This window comes from Paralichthys olivaceus, chromosome 4 (genome assembly GCF_024713975.1).
Source record: "Paralichthys olivaceus isolate ysfri-2021 chromosome 4, ASM2471397v2, whole genome shotgun sequence".
Lineage (NCBI taxonomy): Eukaryota > Metazoa > Chordata > Actinopteri > Pleuronectiformes > Paralichthyidae > Paralichthys > Paralichthys olivaceus.
This window is the reverse complement of record NC_091096.1, coordinates 1,792,639-1,813,630: the sequence shown is the minus strand read 5'-3', so window position 1 is coordinate 1,813,630 and position 20,992 is coordinate 1,792,639. Positions and strand designations below refer to the sequence as shown.

General features: G+C 43.8%; 2 protein-coding genes across 2 annotated transcripts in view; both read left to right on the top strand.

Annotated features, from left to right (window-relative positions):
- Window positions 1-11,358, top strand: part of LOC109642028 (uncharacterized) — a 37,536-nt gene extending 26,178 nt beyond the window's left edge. The window contains exons 5-11 of the mRNA XM_069523049.1: window positions 1-124; window positions 1,561-1,634; window positions 2,584-2,641; window positions 3,105-3,140; window positions 3,769-3,982; window positions 4,631-11,251; window positions 11,340-11,358. Coding sequence (XP_069379150.1) covers window positions 1-124; window positions 1,561-1,634; window positions 2,584-2,641; window positions 3,105-3,140; window positions 3,769-3,982; window positions 4,631-11,251; window positions 11,340-11,358 — 7,146 coding nt within the window. The remainder of the gene's footprint in view (window positions 125-1,560; window positions 1,635-2,583; window positions 2,642-3,104; window positions 3,141-3,768; window positions 3,983-4,630; window positions 11,252-11,339) is intronic.
- Window positions 11,191-20,992, top strand: part of LOC109641527 (protein unc-13 homolog B-like) — a 108,228-nt gene continuing 98,426 nt past the window's right edge. Inside the window, exon 1 of the mRNA XM_069523263.1 lies at window positions 11,191-20,122. Within this exon, the coding sequence (XP_069379364.1) occupies window positions 11,493-20,122 (8,630 nt within the window). The 5' untranslated portion in view covers window positions 11,191-11,492. The remainder of the gene's footprint in view (window positions 20,123-20,992) is intronic.

Here is a 20,992-nt window from a genome sequence, read left to right as displayed (position 1 = left end):
GAGGGACCAGGAGAGTGGACGTCTCTGGACTCTGAGGTGTTAATGAGGGAGGATGAGATCTGCGGCACCTCCAACCCAACTCCACACCAAGTGCTGCTGGACACTCGCTTTGAGTTACCCTTCGGTGTGTAGATGAACACGAACACAATCATCCTCACGTTTTTATCGGAACTGAATTATTCTGTGTGTTATTGGAAGCAGCTAAAAAAAAACCTCCCTGATTGATGGTTTCACTCACAGACACACAGGTAAAAACAAAGTGCACCGTTCTGCTTCTCCATTAACGCAGGTAGAGATCAGATCTCCAACGTTAAGTGTGATGAGAAAGGTGTTTATTTCCATCTCATTCATCAGACACAGTTTCATAGTTGGAGCTTGTGGTCAGGCTCCGTGTTCGATTCCCATGAGCTCCCCTGTAGAAGCCCTGTACAGTATATCCGAGGCTGTGGATGAACCATTAGACTTCATGAAGCTTTTATGAAGCATTTCTTCACATCAGCACTTTTTCTTTCTGTTTCTTCCCCCTGTTTTATTCCTGGAGTGTGATCACTTAAACTGCAGCATTTCAACCGGACCGTGCACTTTGTTTTCTTGTCAAGCCGTTAATCTGCAGCAGCTGTCTGAAGAGTCTGTTGTTGAGCCGCCTGCTGCCCTCACATCGCCCGGCACTCGATTTATCAACACTCACCTGGTGTCACGGTGCCACAGCTTCATGCTCCTCCCGACACAATAGAGTCTGAAGATGGAGATAAGATAGAAGTTCCTCTATTTTGGGAAACTTTGACAAACGCAAAGTAAAATCATTGACATTCAATAGAGAGAAGCATCTAAACTGAAGCATGGTATTTAATCATTTCTTTCAAGTAAGTCTGTTAGTATTGTATTATTAGTAGTGTTAGTATTTGACCTGTAGGGTATTTGAAATAAAATGTATGTAGACCTTGTTTGAGACATTTAGTTCTGCAGCTGCTCACAACAGTTTGCATTCAGCTTAACAAACTACAACCATCTTCTGTTACAACATGTTCAAAACTCCTGGCAGAAGAGAGAATATCAAAAAGTTCACATTTTAAACTTCAGACATGGATATTTATTTACTCTGGAACATGACAGAGACTAAAGCCATGATTTTAAAAGATCTCACTGGCTTCGGGGACGACCTGTGAGGCCCCTGAGGAGGCTGCTCTTTCTATTTCTGGGCCCCCGACGGGAAACGTCCTCATCTGCTATTAAACACGTATGAATATGAGATGGAAGCACATCAGGCAGCGTGGATGGGATGAGACAGGACGGGATCGGGTGGAGGAGAGGCGACTGAGAGAAGGGTGGAGCTGCAGCGTCTGTTTTTTATTTGTTCTTGCTCAAATTCTGTATTTTCACTCTCCGTCTTCCTCCATTATTTACCTTCTCTCCTGCCTGGTCACCCCGTCCTCCATCCATCCCTCCATCCATCCCTCCATCCCTCCATCCCATGTGTCTGTTTCCTCCACGTCGCTGCTTTCACCACGGTCATTCGTTTGCTTCTTCTCACTTTTGAAACCTTTTATTTCTTCTGTCCAGACATCCCAGAAGACGAGGCTCAGTACTGGACCAGTAAACTGGAGCGGATCAATACCATGCAGATACATGACGAGGTAAGTTTAAGTTCCCGTTAATGAGAAAATTAGTTATTATACTACAAGTTATTCAGTTACAGCAAATTCAGCAAGGGATTCTAACTTGGATTTTCTTTTCTTCACATATATGAAGTCTTAATGTAACTTTAAAAAACTTCCAAGAGCCAGGAGACGATGTTATTCTGCTTTTGTGTCTAAAACATGACAAACATTGTGTATTTACTGTTTCCTTCATCCAGGAACTTTGAGACAATCATTTAGTCTCAGTAAGAAATTTTGAGAACTCTGAAATCAGTAAACCTTTCTTTTTATTTAAGTTGTTTGTTATTTGATAAACAAGTTTACTACCATAGTTTAGTTACAGACTCTGATTCTGTTTGTTTTTGCAGTCTCCGTACGTCTGACTGTATTCTCTCAGTTTACTGCAGTGTCTCTTTATTCTCTACTCCCATCTAGTGGTGAATAATGGTTGTTACAGCACAGATGATGTGACACATGTCTATCAAAGGCCCGTCCTGTCCCAGTTCTTCCCTGTGCCCGACCCCGACCCTCATTGGGACATCAGTCACTACATCATCAGCAGCCAACCAACATTAGAACAGTGACTCATTTCAATGTTACTCGTGTCCATAGAAAGTTCTGCTCCTCGCTGAAAACATTCCAACATGAACAGGGACATTTATTTCTAACTTCTGTACGGGACACAGGAGTAATGAACGTCACTCTCACTCACACATGAGTAGTGGTTTTGTTTTTACATCACATAGAGAAACACGTAGAGCTGCGGGTGAATTGGGACGGGAACAGTAAACAAACACCTGAAATAAGGAGGAAAGTGTAGAGTTACATTTAAGCCACTATAACGGCATTAGGGGAATTTTCTCATGACAACATTTTTATGAGTAATAAACGACTGGAGTGTGACTTTGGATGATTCTTCCTTCTCTGTTTCCGTTTGTGGTGGAAGTATCCTCTGCAGGAAGACGTCCAGAGACGACGAATGGCGTCCGTCCCCTCTCAGTGCTGTAAGTGTAAAATCCTGGTAAAACTTTTTCATGCCACTGAACTTTTTACATGAGCAGCATTCATCAACGTGTCGTTCCACACCGCTGACTCTGATTTGGACAAAATACATTTTCCTCCTCGTTCCCCAGTGTTTGATGAGCAAAGACAGACGTGTCCCTCCATCCTCTGACAGGGGCTGATGTGTAGAGCTGTGGTTAAACTACTTTTCTCTGACGCAGTTTTGTTGTGTCACTCTTGATCGCTCATATTGAATAAAAAAATCAGTTTACTGGAGCTTCATTAATTTCTCATTCATCTCTCGCTGGTCTCATCATTCATCCATCAAGCACAATCACAGATCTGGGTGTTTTCATTCCCATCACATGTCACATACTCATCCAGCCATTCCACAGTAACAGTTACTGGTTTGATTCTTCAGTAATGAAGTTCACTTTTTTTCTTCGAACACTTCAACGCTCTCAGGCAGTTGGAGTTATTTTGGATGGAGCGACCAGCAGAGTACGTATTTATATATATATATATATATATATATATATTTACTGTAAAGTATAATGGATGTCTTGTTTTCTCTCTCCTCTTGTTGACCTGTAACAGCTTCTGCATGTTTGGTTTGGTTTTGTCTTCACTGTATTTGAGAACTTCATGTAACTAACATATGTATGTGCACATTTTGTTGTCATGTCTGATGTGTGTGATTCGTTGAATTTACATCATTTGTTTTCAAATCCTTGTCAGCTTGCTGTTGATGAGTTGCTACCACAAGAGGGAGCTATTTATTCAACCTTTTCTTACTGTGTGGTCTGAGGAGTTAAATCATAAAGTATAAAAACCCTTGTGATTTATTTCCTGCTACATTTAACATTGTACACAGCTGCGTCGACTGGTCCACTTTATTTAAAGTCACTCTGATGTGAGAACAGTTGCATGTTTCTGCAGTGAAAGCTCAGGAAAATGGATGAAAAGAGAATTTCACAGTTCCGCAGTAATGACGAGCAGTGAGCAGATCATCTGATCTGGTTTCCCAGAGCGTCCTTCTACCATAAGTCATATGTGAATAAACATTTACTTAAACACCAAATTATTTACTTCTGTCAAAATGTATTATTCTTTGTCGTCTTTCGTGCAGCTTTCGATGACCATGACAGTGCCATGGACGACCGTGATAGTGACTATCGCAGCGAAACTAGCCACCGACCTCCACGTTTTCACAACGCCTCCCAGACAAATTCCTCAGTTCACCAGTATCCTATAGGACGCAGGGTCCAGCATCAAACCCTGTCCCGGGAGTCTGACTCCATACACAGCTATGAGCTAGACTATAGAGAAATGAGGGGGCCCAGGTAAACACACACACACTCACACACACACACACACACACACAAACAACTCTCTGACCTCATCACTGCAGAATCACTTGAGAATATTATTATTATTATTAATATCAATTTGCTCTCCAACTCTTATTCTGAAATCATTTGTATTCGTACATATGATGAGTTGAGTTACCATGATACAGATCTCGAAAAGTACTTCTTTAACAAATATATATGACAGAGCTCATGTGATTGTGATTGTGATTGTCATGCACCTTTGGTCTTGATGTAATAATTATTTCTGTTGGATTTAACTCCATTGATCTGTTAATCTGAATTATTGATGAGATTGTAAATCTTTCAAATGGGAAATCAAAGTAATCCCTGACAAAATCAGATCATGCTGTTCCAGCAGCAAACAGCATCGTCTAACCTTCAGCTAACAGCTGCACATGAGGTTGTGGGTTATTTTGCACACTATTAAACTTCGATTTTCCTTCCACCTAAATATATTTTTTTGAGTTGCTATTTCATTTCTTCTATTAACACTTTCTTTGCATGCTCTGCTGTTTTTGATTCACGTCTAATGCTTCATTTCTCTTTCTTTCTTTTTCGTTGCATCACATTCCAACACGTCCTGCATGGCTCTTTTCATTGTTTTGAAATTAAATCCAGGCGGTCAAACTCTAAGCGTGGAGTAAGAATAATCCCAGTCGACTCAGGTATGGGTGTGGACGACTGGGAGAGCAAATATAAAGTGCCTGATTCAGGCGTCCTGGACGATTACTTGGACGCTGAGCAGAAAATGTGGGAGGATGAAGATAAAAGCATCATCTACCGAATCAGGGACAGCCCGTCTGAGCCCAAAGGCAGCCGGTTCTATCAGACAGTGGAATGTGACGCAATGTCTCCAGAGGAAACAGATGAGACGAGTGGCATGTCAAACAGACAGAGGCGTGGATTTGGTAGTGGAGAGGTACGTTTAGTTTATAAAGAAGCCGGCAGCTTTGAGAATGAATTGTCCCCTCCTGAAATTGATATGATTCCCTCGGCCAAACAGCTACGGCAGCAATCAGACAGAGAAAGTTTACTCTACAAGACCAGACTGTGGGCCAAAACCGCCTTAGAGGAAACACTTGAGAGCTATGCAGCTTTTCGTGAGGAGGAGGCTGCTCGGGAAGAGGCAGCGAGGATCAGGGTGAGGAGTGAATATGGCTCAGTTGGTTCAGATGAGATGCAGTACTCCTTCGGATCTGAAGAGGAACTAGATGAACTGACCTTCACTGAGGGTGATGCTAATTATGAATATGAAAGTAACTACTACCCAGGCAAGTATATGTCGCCTTCTGGAGGACAAGGCAAAGGCAGAACATGTTGTGGACAAGATCCCATGTTGTCTCCTGTAGAGGAGCCAAGTGATGAATATATAGATCCAATGGATGAACTGCAGAGCCTAGTCCACTCTGTGTCTGAATACCTGGCTGTAAAAGAGGAAGAGATAAACAACTATGAGTCAATGCCAAAACCAATCAGAAGAAAACTGCCAGCGCTGCCAACCGATGCCAAACCCGTGGAACCTGGAGATGGTGATAGCAGTGAAGTCAAAGCTGAAGTGAAGGAGGAGAGTGTCGCTGAACAGGGCCTAGCTGGAGTAAAGAATGTCATGAGCTCTTTGTTCAGTACAATCAAAGGATCAAAAACTGCCACTGAGGTCGACGCCTCTGGTCCAACTCCGTCCCCCCAACCAGCACAGGCAGAGTTTGGGATGTCAAGATTTCTCTCTTTGATTCCTAAAGGTGCGGCTGAACCCACAGAAACATCTGGTACCACTGCAACAGATCCACCAGCTTCCCAAGCATCACCCCAGCCTGAGTCTGGCATTTCAAAGCTGCTTTCATTTATTCCCAAAAGTGGTGGTACTTCCCCCCCTGTAGCCATAGTTCCTCCTGCCTCTCAGGAGCCAACTGCAGAAAAAAAGTTTTCCCTTCAGTCTCTTTTGCCATTTCAGTCCTCAGAAACCAGTCGGCAACCTGACACTGATCAGACGTCAACACAAATCGGCACAGAGACACAAGGCAGTGCAACCGCTGCTAACCAGTCCACATCTGGATTTGAATCCATGTTAGGAAGGCTTAGTCCCTTGAGACTTTTTTCCAGTGCACCACCATCCAGGGACCCATCACCTCAACCACCAGAACAGAGAAGTGGCTCTGCTGCAAGCAGTGAATCCCAGCAAGGGTCTTTAAACAGAACCCTGAGTCCTAATAGAGATGGCTCACAAACAGAGCGACAATCATCAGGTGAGATCAGACCAGGTTCAGGAAGTGGATCAGTTGAGTTATTGCCAGATACAGGTAGTGGATCGACTGAGCTTCTGCCAGAAACAGAGTCATCTGGGGAGCTACCAGATATTCAGCAAAGAAGAGCTCCTAAAATATCTGAACCAAAACCTGAAAGCAGTTCAGAGGAAACAGGTTTTTTCAGCCCTTTTAAGAAGTCTCTCTCTAACCTCATATCAACAGTTCCTCCTGAAAATTCCCAGCAAACTGACACCAAGCCCCCTGAAGAGTCATTTTTAGGCAGCAAACTCAAGATTCCATTTTTTACCTCAGAAAATGCTTCCATAGCCGCCCCACCAAAAGCAGAAGGAGGTGTGTTCTCAGGAATCCTTAAGTTTGCATCTGGCGAAGATGCCAATGCCCCACCAAAATGTCCATCCCCTAGCCCTGCAAGAACTCCCTCTCCAAGTCGTGCTGCACTTCTTGAAAGTGCACCAAAAGGAAACGCAGAAACGGGCTGGTTTTCAAACCTTTTTAAGGTAGGCGCAAGTGAACCCACTGTGGCTGTAACCAAACCCAGCTGTGGAACTGAAGGGCATACTGAAGAAGTGGTCTCTGAAACCACAGAGAGCACTGAAGGTAGGACAGAACAACTGTGTCAAGAGCAAACAGTGTCTGAAAAAGATCCCCAGACAGAGACCCAGCCTGAAGCAGATATCACATCTAAAGATCAATGTCCTTCCAAGCCTGTGGAACATCCTGCATCACAACCACAAGCTTCACAGCCTCAAGGACTTCTTTCTGGTCTGTTTAAACTAGGATCAACAGATGATTTGTCATCTGGCAAGAAAGCCCAGGAAGGGGATGGTCAGCCTCAACAAGGTGGGTTACTCTCAGGCTTATTTTCATCAACCACCCAGCCTTCTAACCAAGCACAGAATTCTGCCACACAACAGTCAGGAGGACTATTGTCTGGATTTTTAAAATTTGCCTCTGATAGTGTTTCTGCTCCTTCAAATCAGTCCCCTGTCAACATTCCATCTCAAAAGCAAGGACCACCTGCTGCTGCACAGCCATCTTCTGGAGGAGTCTTATCTGGGTTCTTGAAAATAGCTACAGACACAGTGACTGCATCTCAACCAACTCAGTCCAGTCAAAAGTCATGTCCAGAAGTGGGTGACCATACAATGAAAATGGAAGAATGTGAACAAAAAAGTAGTCAAGAGACCATTCCTCCTACTCCGTCATCCGGGATTTTATCAGGATTGATTAAACTGGGTTCAACAGAAGCAGCTCCCCCTGATAAAGGTCAACCTGACCAGTCACTAAGACAATGTGTCACCTCAGATCAACAACAAAACCAACAGCAACAACCTGACCAAACAACAGAAAATGTTCCACCTAAAGCAACAGCAACAACACCTCAACCTAGTGGATTATTTGGAGGTTTAATGAAACTCACAGAAACTGCTACCCAGCCTCCAAAAGGACCTACAGCCACACAATCTACACAACCAAATCAGCAATCTGGTAACATGTTGTCAGGACTTTTTAACAAGATAGTGGAACCTAATCCTTCTCCATCTCAGTCACAGCCTGGTGCTCAGGAGAGTAACCAAAAAACAGGGCAGCAAGCACCCCCTCAGCAAGGGGGTTTTCTCTCAGGTCTTTTTGGAATTGGGGGCCAAGACTCTGCTTCTGTAAACCCAGCCCCGCCCTCACAAAACCAGCCACAGAGTGGCCCATCTGGGCGGGGACCTAATCAGCAACTCGGCAATAGACAGAATCTGCAACGACAAAATCAAGTCCCTCCACAACAGCCCCCAAGTAGTCCTGGAGGGATGCTCACTGGATTATTAAGCAAAATTGCAGATGCTGGCAACCCACAGTCATCAGCCAGTCAGGCAGAGCATCAACAGGAACCAAAACCAGGCCCTAAACCACCACCCGCTCAGCAGGGAGGCTTTCTCTCTGGGCTTTTTTCAACAGGTCCTACTCCTCCAGCACAGCAGCAGCCAACAAAACCAAACCAGCCACAACCTCAACAAGGTAGCAGACAACCTCTTCGGAGGCAAAATCAGATACCTCCACAAACTGCTGCCTCTGCATCAGAGCCACAGCAAAGCGGACTGTTGTCTGGGCTTTTCAATAAGTTAGCACAACCTGATAATGTATCACAACAGCCTACCCCACAGACTGGGTCTCAACAAAGAAATTTGTCAAATATCGTTGGACCTGGTCAGCCTGCTGGTCAAAAGTCATCGCAACCCAGTCAGCAAGGAGGACTCTTGTCTGGTCTGTTTGGTCAGACATCACCTCAACCACAGCCTGGCAAAATGCCAATTCCTCAACAAACAGCGACCCAACAGCCTAGTCAAAGTGGAGGCTTGCTTTCAGGCATTCTTAAGCTTGCATCTGGTGAAAATGTGCAACAACAGTCTCCCCAGCCTGCAAGGACAGGTCAACCATCTGTTAAGTCAGGGCAAAATCCAGCCCGGTCTGAATCAGGAGGAATATTTTCTGACCTATTGAATAAAGTCTCAGGTACTGCAGAACAGTCATCATCACCTGCTGATCAGGTGAACCTTGATGTAAAACAGCAACAGTATTCACGTACAGGACAAGGACAACCACAGATTCAAAGAATCAAACCAGTAGAGGTGCTTTCCAATGATGTAGCCACAGATAAGGATTTAAAGGGTCCAACCCAAAAAGGTTTCCTCTCAGGTCTTTTTAGTGTCACAGATGAACCATCATCCAAGACACCACAGCCATCAACCTCTCAGCCTGGGAAGGAAGAACTAACAACCAGCACAAATACCACATCTCCTGGTTTGTTATCCAGCATTTTCAAAACAGGGACGAGTGACAGTAGCACCTCTGCCATTGGGAAGGAAAGCGAAAAAGGTCTTCTAAATCGTTTAGTACCAAAGAGCAAGGAGGATATCCCTTCAAGTACAGCAACGCTCACAACCACTGTTGTCACAGACACACACACAGAACCTGTGCAATCTCAGGTTCGGCAAGACCCTACAATTTCCCCAACTCAGCGTTATCTTGAGGAAATTCAACGTCTCTTGTATGGAACAGCACATGAGTATGGTTACAAGGATCTTTTATACAACTTTACAGAACATGGTGTTATTCCACCAGATCTGTATGAGCATCAGTGTCTCATAGAAGCTCTTCTGTGGCAGCAACTCAATGACTATGCCCTAGCTGAAGCCCTGGCTACTCAAGTTCAGGAACGCTACCAGGGATGCCAAGGGCAGATGCCACCCACAGCTAGAGCTCCTCAATGGGAGAATCACAAATGGTTAAATCCTAAAGAAATGGACATCAGTGACTTCAATGTACCCTCACATCCTTGGGGGGATTCTGCTGCCCAGCTTTTTGAGAGCAGAAATCGGTTTCTTGAGCAAGATGAAGATCTTGTTTTATTTGACATGAGTTGTAGAGAAAAGAAATCCTGGGGTAGCTGTGACCATTTAAATGATCTTGATACGAACAGAAAACCTTGGATTGTTGGAGGAAGTGCTCTGAATCTGTCTACTGAAAAAACAAAGACACGGTTGAGTAGATGTCAGTCACTTACAGAATGCAGTGCACAGGAATTCACCAAAGTAGTCGAAAAAAGTGTTGTTAGCACTGATGTTAAGGTTGAAGACTTTGGTTTGAAATCAGCAACAGAGTTTTTAAAACAACTTGCCACAAAAAAAGGTCCAATGGATTTAAGACGTGGTGCTATGGATTTAAGCAAGTGTGCAGGAGCTTCAGGGTATGCAGATGATGAAATGCTCTTTGAGGATTCTGAGTGGTATCAACAATGGCTTTCACTTTTGGATCAAGGTTTGTGGTGGCCAGCTGAGGCTGGAGACTGTGGATATTACGTTTATACAGATGAGGAATACATTTATTCCCTTTTAACTGACAGAGCTGGTGGACATCTCTATGCATGTGCTGCACCAGAGGAAGTACAAGCTTTAGGTAACATCACAGAAAACATTGCTAACATTCTGAAACAAAAGGAAAAAGACAAAGTGACCCTTTGTGGTTTTAAAATCCCACTTTATTCTGACGATAAAAGCTCCTGGATTCCTGGACAGCAACAAGAGAAGTTGAGGCTTTCAGACGCACCTATGGACCTAACTTACGCCCTTAAAAAAGGTGAAAAAATAATGAACATGAATTTGGAAAGCTTCTCTCAAATGTTTCAAGAATCTATGTCTTCTCAAGTGGAGCAGCCTGTGGACTTTAGCGTGTACACGCTTAAAAAGATCAAGGTGGAATCAGCACAAAATAGTTACACCTGCCAAGAGGAGCCAATCGAGGCAGCTGATCTTACTTTAAATACACTAAAAGGGGGACATGGGGGCCCATACTGGAAGAATCAGGGAATACCAGATGTGCTCACATCCTCACCTACACCTTCCCCTAGGTGCTATTCAAAACAAATTTCTTCAAACACATATCACCCAATTCCTGAAATCAGGATTGCAAATGTAGATGATATACCTGCAGACCAACAAAGACAAAAATCAAGCTCCATATCTTCCTCAATCGGAGGAGCTGTTGGGATGTCTTCTAACACTAATGTGAGAAAACCTACTACATCACCATCAGTGTCCACTAAGGTTTCAGAGTCCTCAAAGATTTCCACAAATCAGACTTCTCCAGCTTCAAAAATACCAGGACCTGTACAAATGGGAAGGAAACTGCCAACACCACCAACTAATAGTAAAGGAGACAGCTCTCCATCTCTTCCAGCACAGCCGGCTTCTGTTCGGAGTTTGCCCACTACACCCACCTCAACTGAGTCTTCTGTTTCCCCGCAGAGACCCCGGCTTGCAAGGCAGCCATCTCAGGCAGATAAACCCAGAGTATTATCACAAGCAAATAAGCCGACAGTCACAGGGATGCATGATGTAAGTAAAGCCAGCAATACTTCAGCAGAGGACAAAACATCCTCCGTGTCTAAAAATCTCCCTCAAGATTCACCTCCGAAAATAACGCCAAAGTTACACATACTGAATGACTCAATTTCGTACAATGAATCCTACCTTTACAAAAGAAATCATAACTTTGGCACCCCCATTGGTTGTCAGAACAGCAATAAAGTTATAGATTGTTCTGCCACAATAAATAAAGACAAAATTATAAAAGAAAAAGAAGCAAAAGATGCCAACATAGAATCAACAAAACAAGATGAAGCTGTTGACTGTACAAAGTACAAGCTGAAAGGATTAAAAAAGAAGCAAATGGAATCTAAGGCAGATGCTGACTTGCCTGTCAACACCACAATTGCTGTAGACCTTACAAAACTGACAGAGGAAGATGAAGTTGAGTGGAACAATTCAGAATGTCCCCCTGTGGTTACACCAAAAAAGACAGATTCGCGTAAACATTCTCCGACCAACTATGGGCCACTTGATCAGCCCAGCCAATCAGGGAAAAGATCATCCATACCAGAGATTACAGTTGGCTTTGCCTCTTCTACAAATATCCAAAGACCACAAGCCTCCCGCAGTGGAACAAACCAAACTAATGTTTCAGCCTCTGGCAAAGGTGCAATAGACATTTCATCCAAACCATCTCTTAAATTGTCCAGTGAATTGTCAAAAAGTTCTGACACTAACATAAAGTCATCAGCTGCAACAAGCTCTGTTATTACTCATAAAGCATCAAGCCTGAATGGTGATCTCAGACACACAGCAAAAACTGGAGTGAGGCAACCTGTACCAATTGGGGCAACTTGTTTTACACCACTGAATACTGTTGACTCTAAACGAGGACATTTTACACCTCATTTCTATCAGTCTATTGAAAAGGCTCAAACATATCAGGAGACCACTGCACCAGCAAACTCAGTTAAAGCTACATTAGATATGTCTGCCAAGACAACAACCGTGCAGACTCAAACTCAAGACCTGCAAACCGTTGTGCCATCGAAGGATCGTGTCTGTGAGGTACTGTCATTGACAAAAAGAAAACCACTTGTTTCTGAGGAGGCAGATACAAGTCCTGGTCGTCGTGGATCCATTGACTTGTCATATAAACGAGACTCACTGGATTCTCTTGGACAAACAGCAGAGCAAATTTATTCACTACCCACTGAGGAACACCGTTCTCATTCTATAATGGATAATCAGGTCAGATGTTCTGTTAGGAAAGAGGAGATTCCATCTGTTAGAAGGATAACGTCATTACCAAGACACCAAACTCTTTTAAGTCAGTCTTCTGAATCCCTTGAAACTTGTGTACTGCTCCAGCAAGAAACAGCACCAGCCAACACAGTTAAGGCCATATTAGACATGACATCTAAATCCTCCGTCCAATCGAAAGAGGTGGTTTTGGAACCAAGAAGAGATGAAGCTATACCACTAATGAGAGGCAAACCAAGTGTCCGTGAACTTGCGCGAAGAAATTCTGTGGGTGTACCACTAGTTGTAGCTATCCCTGATCAAGACCCTCTTTGTGACATCATGATCAACTCCCCTCAGTGCCACTCAGGTTATATTCTATATCAACAACAATCTCAGCAAAGTGAACCTGGTGTCTTTGCTGAGTCAAATCACTTCACGTCACAGCCATCAACCACTTTTCAAGCTCGTCAGAAATCCTCTTCAGCAAAATCCATCACAGCTGTAGCACTGGATATGTCACCAAAGCAGAGCCAAGCCACAATGGAGACAATAATGCCAGAATATGAGTCTATTCAAAGCAATGCAGTTTCCCTTGTTAATAAGCCAAGTGCAAGACAAGTTGCCAGACAAAGTTCTGTTGGTGTTGCTTTGGTGGTTGAACCAGCAGCACTGGAGTCAACAAGCCACAAACAACCTCAGGTCATGGTTCCAGTGCAGAAACAAGCAGCCCTGGATAGAAATATTGTTCCAGTTCTGCATGATCCACTTCACAACAGTACGACAGTCCACTGCTCCAGGTCGAATGAGACGAATTATATGTCACAGTCCATTATCCAACCTTATTCGCCTCTTACTGCTCCAGCAAACTCTGTCAAAGGCATGGTAGATATGTCAACAAAAATATATGAAGCAGACAAAGTGCTAAACCATTCACATCCAGTATCATTGGTAAGAACAAGGCCACCAAGTTATGCACATTGTCAAAGAGATTTTGATGGTGTTCCACTAATTGTGGAAACACAACCCTCTCAATCACAACCTAAAAGGCAACAGACATTGGCAGGAGGGCAAGAAAAGATGCAACAATCTGTGCACAGGGAATCTCAAGACGCTGAACAAAGACCATCAGCACCTGCCAACTCCATAAAGAGCTTCTTAGACATGTCTCCACAAATACAGCAGAAACCATTAATAATTGCTCCTGATATTGTGCCAACTGAAGCTGTGCCATTGGTCACAAACAAGGTAAATGTAACATATAGTTCTGTTGGTGTACCACTCATCGTAGAGCAATCTATGCATCAACAAGCAAGACAGGGCTTGAGTGGAATCAGCACAAATGAGACACTGCACAGGCAGATATCTACCCACCATAGTAACAAGGTATTTTCTGGTCCCAAGACCACCTACAAGGACACACACCAACAAAGTAAACCAGTGGACTTCTCTGCAAAAGACAGCCTGGTCACAACTAACATTTCAAGAAATCACATTCAACCAGATGATGGACGGCCTATGAATTACACTAATACGCCTGCAAAGAAAGACATATCTGAAAGAATGCAAACTGAAAAGCAATTAAAGAAGAAACCATTATTTGGAATTGTTGACCTAACGGTGGATCCTCAAAACAAAACCATAGTTGTCAGTAACCAGGATGCAAAAGATCTTTCCTCCCCTCATGTGTGTTCTCAGTCTCAAAGTAGTCTTTGCTGGCAGCAGCAATATATACCTCCACCCAAAGAAGATACAGCAATTTCTCAAACTCAGAAGTCATTGCACTACATGGAACATTCCATTGATAAACAGACCACAGTCCAACCTGAAATATATTACAGACGGCAGTCAGTTACAGGATTGAACTCTGCTCCAGTGAATATGTCAGATTCTTCTATGATTCCTGTTCAAAGAGAAATACAGCCTCCTCCTCAACATTTTGCTCCTCAACATTTTCCTCCTCAGACGATGCAGGATGGTGCACATACTATGTTCTCGCTACACGGTGCACATCAGCATGTCAGTAATACATATGTTGAATCCAAGAAGCCAAATCATTTGCCTGCAAACGTACCTCAGTTGCAAACACAACATTCAGTCCTAAATCTACAATACCAGCAACCTGGTACAGAAATTGCTTGGAATTCATCCTGTGTTCAGTCTCAACCACAACCTCTTGCGTTGCAAAGACAAGATACAAGTGTTCGACGTGACATTACCTCAAGACCCAAAATTCTTATCAAGCAGGCAACAGTGGAGAGCTATGGCAGTACTGAGGAAAGTCCAGCAGAATGTGGATCAGTGGCAAGTAATGGACAGTCATTGCCCCCCTCATCTGTCCAGCAGCTACATGGTATATCCCAAACTGTTCCCACCCCACAGCCACATAGTCAGCCACTGCCTGCTTTGAATATTCAGCATGAGGATGATAGATACAAAATAGATTATTCTCTTCAATCTTTGAACCAGTCTATGCAAAGCAGTGCAAGTCGTGGTTATCATGCAAAAGAACCTCCTCAACTCTTTAAACGACCTGATCTAAGCCAATGTCCTGCCACTGTCGAGCAATATCAAAAAGATGTTGGTGCCATTACATCATCATCCACCACAAAACATGACCCAATGCCTGATAAGCAAGTAAGGAGTAGTTATCTGAACCAAGCCAGTGGAGCTGTAACTGAAGGACCAGCGGCATCCTTAGCACCAGCAGGACCCACTTCTGTTAAGGGTTTGATTTCAGTATTTAGTGGTGTGGGATCACAACCCTCTGTCAGTACCAAAACAGGTGCTGCTCAATTTCACCACTCTACTATTTCTTCTACGTCTGTGGATCACAGGACAGGAGTTACTCCAACCCAACCTGCTTCTGGCCATGTTGCCGTTGACATAGAAAAAACTCCCTCAGCAGCTCCTGTTGTTAAAACACCAGAGACGGTGGTTGTTAGCCCCCAGACGCCTGCTGTGCCAAGTACCCTGCCTTGCACACCAGCTGTTGTTCGTGTTCAAGATGACTCTGCTTCTAAATTACCCAGTGAAGGTAACGTTGTTTTAACCAGGATAATCCCTCTGGAAACGCAAACTGCTAATATTGAATCCCAATACAGAGAAAAAGGTTCCATGATAAGTGGTGGGAGCCTTCGAACATCCCCACTGATTCCTCCTGTGACCTCCCCATCCAATGAGTCACCAGTCTATGGTTTCAAGCTTATATCTGTTTCTCAAGACAATCAGCAATCTGAGGAAACACTAAATGTAAAACTTGCAGATACAATGACACCCAAGGAAATTCTAAGTGAAGGCACTCCAGAGAAAACAGAAACATTGACTGAGGTCCAGGAAATTGGACATCCAAGGTCAATCTACATCAGCATTAATTGCCCAGAAGGAACTCCAGTTGATACCGAGCAAAGACCTTACGTTAGACTTCCCCATATTTTTGTCTCAGCTGCAAGTTCACCAGAAGAAGAGACAAATGAACATGAGGTCACAGAATCTAACAAACCTGAGCTGTCACCAGTTAGTGCTTCTGAAGATACCACTACTGCAGTGACACCGCTGGACTGTAAGGAATCTTTATCTACTGATATTGTTGCACAGCCTGATATTTCTGAGGGTGCTATGGCTGAAGAAATCAATACCACAGAAGCGCTCCATGAACCAAAGCAGATCATGACCGATTCACCGGACATGTCTCATATATCAGAGGATGCTAGGACTACAGAAATCAGAAGCACAGATATAGTCTTCGAATCAGAGGAGGTCAAGACCTGCTTACCAGAGACGTCACCTACACTGACTACAGATAAAATGCATGCAAATGAAAATGACTCACAGGACATCCTTACCAAGAAAACCTCAATCATAGAGGCTACTGTTTCTGAAGCTGAAGAAAGAGCAGAGACCACTGAGGATTGTGTGTCATCAGCTGAGCTGTCTCCAACGAGCAGAAAATCAGACAAATCAGACATAACCCCAGCTGAAGTAGCAAAGCCTCACACTGACTTTGACAACACAACTTTAGCGGAAGCACCACAAGAAGGTCCTACAACTCTTGAAGAGCTGGCCGACAAGGATGATAGCACATTGTCAGATCTTGTCTTGCCTACAGAAGTTCAGTCTTTAGATAAGTCCTCACAGAAAGAAGATTCACCAGTGTCAGATGTAAAATCACTTGAAGGAGAACAGCAGATTCATGACAAAACTGAAATTGATGTCCTTGAATCTAATTCTGAGCCCAAACTTGACAAACCTCCCACAGAGAAAATTATGACGTCTAAAGAGGATAGCATAGACGTCAAGGTTGATCACCCTAAGCCCGAAGAGCCTGAGCAATCAGGAAAAGGCTTATTTTCTGTGTTTGGTGGCTCCAGTGCAACCCCACAACAGACACCCTCTCAAACTGGATTATCAATACTCGGTGGCATTCTTCCAGGCTCATCTACTAAAGACACTCCTGGCACAGGGTTACTCTCAATGTTAGGTGGATCCAATTTACCATCTTCCCCTGGATCCAAAGACCCACCACTGTCCACCCCACAGGAGCCCCAGGGTAAAGGATTGTTCTCAATGTTTAGTGGACCTAGTAGTCAGCCACCATCTAGCCCAAGAGGTCCAACTGTTGGAGGTGTGCGGCCTAGAGGTCCTCCACCCAAAGAACCTCCAGGCAAAGGCCTGTTTTCCATGTTTGGTGCATCTGCACCTCAGCAACCACCCAGTCCCAGAGGTCAGCAAGGCGGTAGTGCCGCACCAAGAGGACCTTCCACTGGATCTTCTATATTTGGTGGCATTCTCCCAGGTTCCACTGCAAACAAAGATACCTCTGGTTCAGGTTTGTTTTCCAAGTTTGGAGGTCTTGGTGCCCAGCCCCAAGCTGGACCTAGAGTGCCCACGCATGGATCAACAGTTATACCACCAGAACCCAGAGGTTCAGAGCTCCCTGGAAAAGGATTGTTCTCTATGTTTGGTGGACAATCCCAGCAGGCACCAGAAGCACATCCTGCAGCTCCCAAACCACCTGAATCAGAGGGTGTTTTCAAAGTTTCCTCTGTGTTTTCGCTTGGTGGAAGTTCTGATGGTAACAAATCTAAAACTGGGTTTGGCCTGTTTGGAATGTCTTTTATGGAGGAAACCAAAACAGAGCCAGAAATAAGTGTAACTGTGAAGGAGGACATCATTTCAGAACAAGTGAAATCACCAGACAAGAAAGACTTTTCAGAGGAAGTTAAGAATAACATTGTTGAGGCCACGCAAAATGTCCCACCTGAGTCTATATCCACTCTAGTTGTTGAGGTGGAACAAAAAGTTCAAGATTCAAACTTGAACATCACTGAAAGAAATACTGAAAATTCTGCTCCCCCAACTGATCCATGCCAAGTTGACAAAGTAGACACAATAGAAGATCACTTATCTTGTGATGAAAACACAATGGCTTTGGTTGATGCTTCTATCACAGACAAACCAAGTGTCCCCAGTAATTTACACGAGGAAGAGATACAACTGGATCAAAATTCTGCAAAACTAGTAAATGAGGAACAGTCAGACAACCAAAAAGAATCCAAAGAAATGAAAGATACAGTGAATGCTGAGAAAGAATTTTCTGAATCAGAAACAGATAAACTTAAAAACGCAGATCACAATACTGATTTAGAACTAAAAAGCCCATCAGAAAAAATTGATGATATGCAGATGCCAGAAAGTGTCTTAGACGATAAAGACAGAAACACAAGATCAGACATTACTGAAGTGGAACATGTCAGTGCTGCTGATGGAGGAGAGATCATACCTGAAGTAGAAAAACAAGCTGAGGAGCTGCTGAAAGTTGGACGTGAAGATGAAATGGCTGTTGCAGATGTGAAAGAATCAACTGAAGAGCCTTTGGAAGTTTCCTGTGAAGACAAAACAGCAACTGCACATATGGAAAAAATTACGAAGGAACCTTTAAACGTTATTGCTGATGATCAAGCAGCTGTTGCACAAGTAGAAAAATGTACTGAAGAAATAACTGTAGATGATTCAGTGAAAGCAGATATGGAGAAACCTTTTTCAGAATCTGCAATGGGTGCACTTACAGAGATTTCAGTTTCAGAATCAGTAAATTCTGTTGAAGAAGACTTGAAGGCAACATCTGATGCGACTGCAAAGGAGCCAACTGAGACAAAATTACTGCTTAGAGAAGCCAGTATAGAAACGACACACGAATTAGAGAAACCTACTGATGTTGCAGTAGTTTCACTGAAAGATGAAGAGAACACTGTTGTTACCAAGCCGCCAGAAATTATGACATCTCAAGCTGTGGAGTCTCCAAAAGGTCCGTTATTGGGACCTGCTAGTCCTCTACCCAATCAACAGCCCAGGCCAGGCATGGCCAGGCCATCTGGCCCACCAGGACAAAGAATGGGAGCACCAAGAATGGGAGCACCAAGAATGGGAGGTCCACGAATGGGGGGACCAAGATTGCCAGGACCAAGACATCCAGGGCCACAGAAGCCCCCTGAAAGAGCTCCATTTTCTGGCTTTATGTCTATGTTTTCCACTCCAAATGCCCCAAGTAAACCATCAACTGTTGGCGGGTTTTTTTCTAGTTCACCTGGTTCCTTTTTTGGATCATCATCGGCTCCTAATCCGCCACAACAACAACAACAGCAACAACAGCAACAGCAGAAAAGCTTTTTTGGCCTCCCAAGTAGCATTGCCACAGAATCCCTTACGAATGACCTATTAGGTATATTCAAAGGCTCTGAGGCAACTAAATCTGAGGAACATCAACAGTCTGGCTCAGAGGCTAAACAAGGAGATACTTCTGCAAATGTTACAGTCTCTGAGAGCACTGAAAAGACGGATCCAGAGGGAACACCTTTACCTGGAGATGTGCATGTTAAAAGCACTGAGGAATCTGAGGTTCCTGAAAAAGGGTTAACAGAAGAGGCAGAACGAACGGACAAAACAGAGGAAGAAGAAAGTTCTTTGAAAGAATCCAACATGAAAACTGATCTCCCTGAGAAAAAAGCAGAGGATGATGAGTCTTCTGAACATTTAAGGTCTCCAGGTTCTGCAGTGCCTGACAAAGCTGAACCACCCCCAGCTCCTGAAAGCAAAGGCATGTTTGAATTACCGGGTCTGTCTGCCTCCAAATTTGGTTTTATGTCTGTAGCTGCTGAAGGTACATCATCTATTGGATCCCTTTTCTCCACCACCTCATCTCCTGCCACTGGTGCAAAGGCACCACAGCCTCAACAGACAGAAGGCGGCATCTTTTCTGGTTTTAAAAGCCTTTCAGCCGGCATTTTCCAGGATGAAAAACCGACTGGAAAGGAAGAGACATCATCTGCTTCATCTGTGTTTGGTATGAAACTTGGCTCAATGTTTGGGAGCTCTGACCCTCCTAAACCTGAATCCTCCACTCCTGTGATCACAGCCCAACCTCAGTCTCAAAGTCAAAAACCTACAGAGGAAGAAGGCGATCCAGAATCTGAGAAACTGTCCCCAGGTTCTGAAGAAACAGAAAGTGCAGATGCCAGTGATAAAGAAGGACCAACTGGAACTTCAAAAACCGGAAGCTGTGACACACTGGCACAGTTACAGTCTGGTCTCCCTTCTCAGTCAGTTTCTTTAGCAGAAAGTTTGGATAAACCCCAGTTCAAGATCACGCCATGTGAGATTGATAATACTGTTGACACACAAGACACCAAGGATGCAGATTTGGATTCTGAGCAGCCGAAGGACCTGTTGACAAAGGAAGCTGCGAGAAGGCCAGTGGAATTTGTACAATAGATGGCAGTGTTGATTTCCCTGCACCTTTCCTGTTCTTTTCCCATTTGATGTATGTAGTCATTGTAGTTTCCTTTTCCCATCCTGCAATTTAACCTTAGCATATTTCTAGATTAAGATGATTACGTTCTTGTTTAGAATTTACCTATTAGCCTGCACACAACTACAAATACAAAGCAGTCAGTGAAAATCAGAAGTTTTCAGATTATACGTTTTTGTGATCGTGGCTATAATGAAAAGAAATGATCACATCTGCTTGGATGATGCATCTAATGTGTAAATGCAGAAGTGCTTTTCTGTACATATGGTGCCTAAGTAACAGCTTCCCTGACAGTGATGGAATTGCAGTGCACTGAGAAACCAGTGGTGTTTATTTATTAGCTTTTTGTTGTGAGGCATGTATAAAGCCCCCCCCCCCCTCTCTGTCCCCTGCAGTCCTCTGAATTATTCTCCGAGCCTCGGCCAATTTGTTCAATATAAATCAGACGCTGATAGATTTATGATGGCGTGGCGATGCACACCGAGGAGGTTGGCTGGACGCTGGAATAAAAGGAGCAGTGAGAAGTAATTTGGCCGACACCCAAGACGACGTAAATCTTGCCAGTTAGAGCACAGAGCCCCTTTCCTCGTTAGCAGCCTCAGTCGTCCATCAGGTCTCTCCAGTTCAATCAGCCACTTATGATTCTTATCAGCCAGGATAGTGTATCCTTGATGCTCTGACCTTATAGACTCTTATCAAGAGCTTGAATAATTTTTAATGCATATGTTAGTCGCACCTATAAATGCACGGTATTAGAAGGTGCATCTTGGCAACAAATCTTCACGAAGACTATATGTATATAGATCTCCTA